A 1,255-nucleotide genomic window follows, 5' to 3' on the forward strand; every position below is an offset into this window, starting at 1 on the left:
TTGCCGACATACTTGGTTATGAAAAGACCGCAAACGCCATTGAAAGACACGTAGATGAAGAAGACAAAGTTACATACAAACAAATCAAGGTCCCGTTTTCCAGGACATTGTCAAGTATACATCCTCATACAATCTTCATCAATGAGTCTGGTCTGTACTCTTTAGTGTTATCATCAAAGAAGCCCAAAATACACGCGTTTAACGAAGAAACACAAACAAACTCCCGAATGGAAGATTTTCCGGTTGCAAAATACACCATCATGACACAAAACAAAACAACGGAAGACAAACTTATCTCAGGCACATACTACCAGCTTGACGATCAAGAGTTATTAACATTATTAGACGTAGAAGGCAATGTATGGTTCAAAGGTAAAGACGTCGCCACAATTTTAGAGTATACAGATACAAAACAAGCACTGACTAAACACATAGACGAAGATGATAAAACACAACTGTCACATATAAAGGGGGTTGTACAGGAAACGCTACCTGTTAATTCACAACCTCATACAATCTTCATCAACGAATCTGGTCTGTATTCCTTAATGTTATCATCAAAGAAGCCCAAAGCCAAAGAGTTTAAGAGATGGATAACAACCGAAGTACTACCATCAATCAGACGAACAGGTCAATACAAACTAGATCAACCCAACGAAAAATGAACACAGCAAACTAACCAAAACCAATACGTTTACCATGGGCTCACTTATTAAAGACATCACAGCCATAGACATCACAGACACGGCGTTTCAATTCATCAAGTCAAAAGATGGTATAGAGTTCTACAAGGCTCTTTACGGTGACTTTGTCGTTATCATGATTAAGAGCAACGACTACCGCAACGGGTTCATGAACGCAACTAAACTTTGTAAGGATGGTGGAAAGGAACTAAAACATTAGCAAGAAATTAAACGAAGTAAGAGAATGATTAAGGTGTTTGGTAAATTTTTCCTCGGTCGACTTTCCGACAATGCCAATATTTATACAGCTATACAAACACAAAACAAAACAACGGAAGACAAACTTATCTCAGGCACATACTACCACCCAGACATCATAGTTCACATTGCGTCATGGGTTTCAGACGAGTTTGCCTTCAAGGTTTCTAAGATCGTCAACAGTTACATAGCCAACCACTTCAAACAAGAGTACAAAGAAAAGATAGAACGCCTTGAAGAAGCTGAAGCACGCTACGAAGACCAAATAGAACAACTAACAACTCAAGTCGCATCACTCAAACTCATTGCAGCGT

The 1,255-nt window shown here is 38.9% G+C and overlaps 1 protein-coding gene across 1 annotated transcript; it reads left to right on the top strand.

Moving 5' to 3' along the window:
• Positions 1–260: 260 nt before the first annotated feature.
• LOC145666355 (uncharacterized protein HI_1418-like) lies at positions 261–665 on the top strand. The gene has a single exon (XM_081733540.1). The coding sequence runs from the start codon at positions 261–263 to the stop codon at positions 663–665; it is 405 nt and encodes a 134-aa protein (XP_081589666.1).
• The last annotated feature ends 590 nt before the right edge of the window (positions 666–1,255 follow it).

Source organism: Thermobia domestica, chromosome 1 (assembly GCF_964235325.1).
Source record: "Thermobia domestica chromosome 1, izTheDome1.hap1.1, whole genome shotgun sequence".
Classification (NCBI taxonomy): domain Eukaryota; kingdom Metazoa; phylum Arthropoda; class Insecta; order Zygentoma; family Lepismatidae; genus Thermobia; species Thermobia domestica.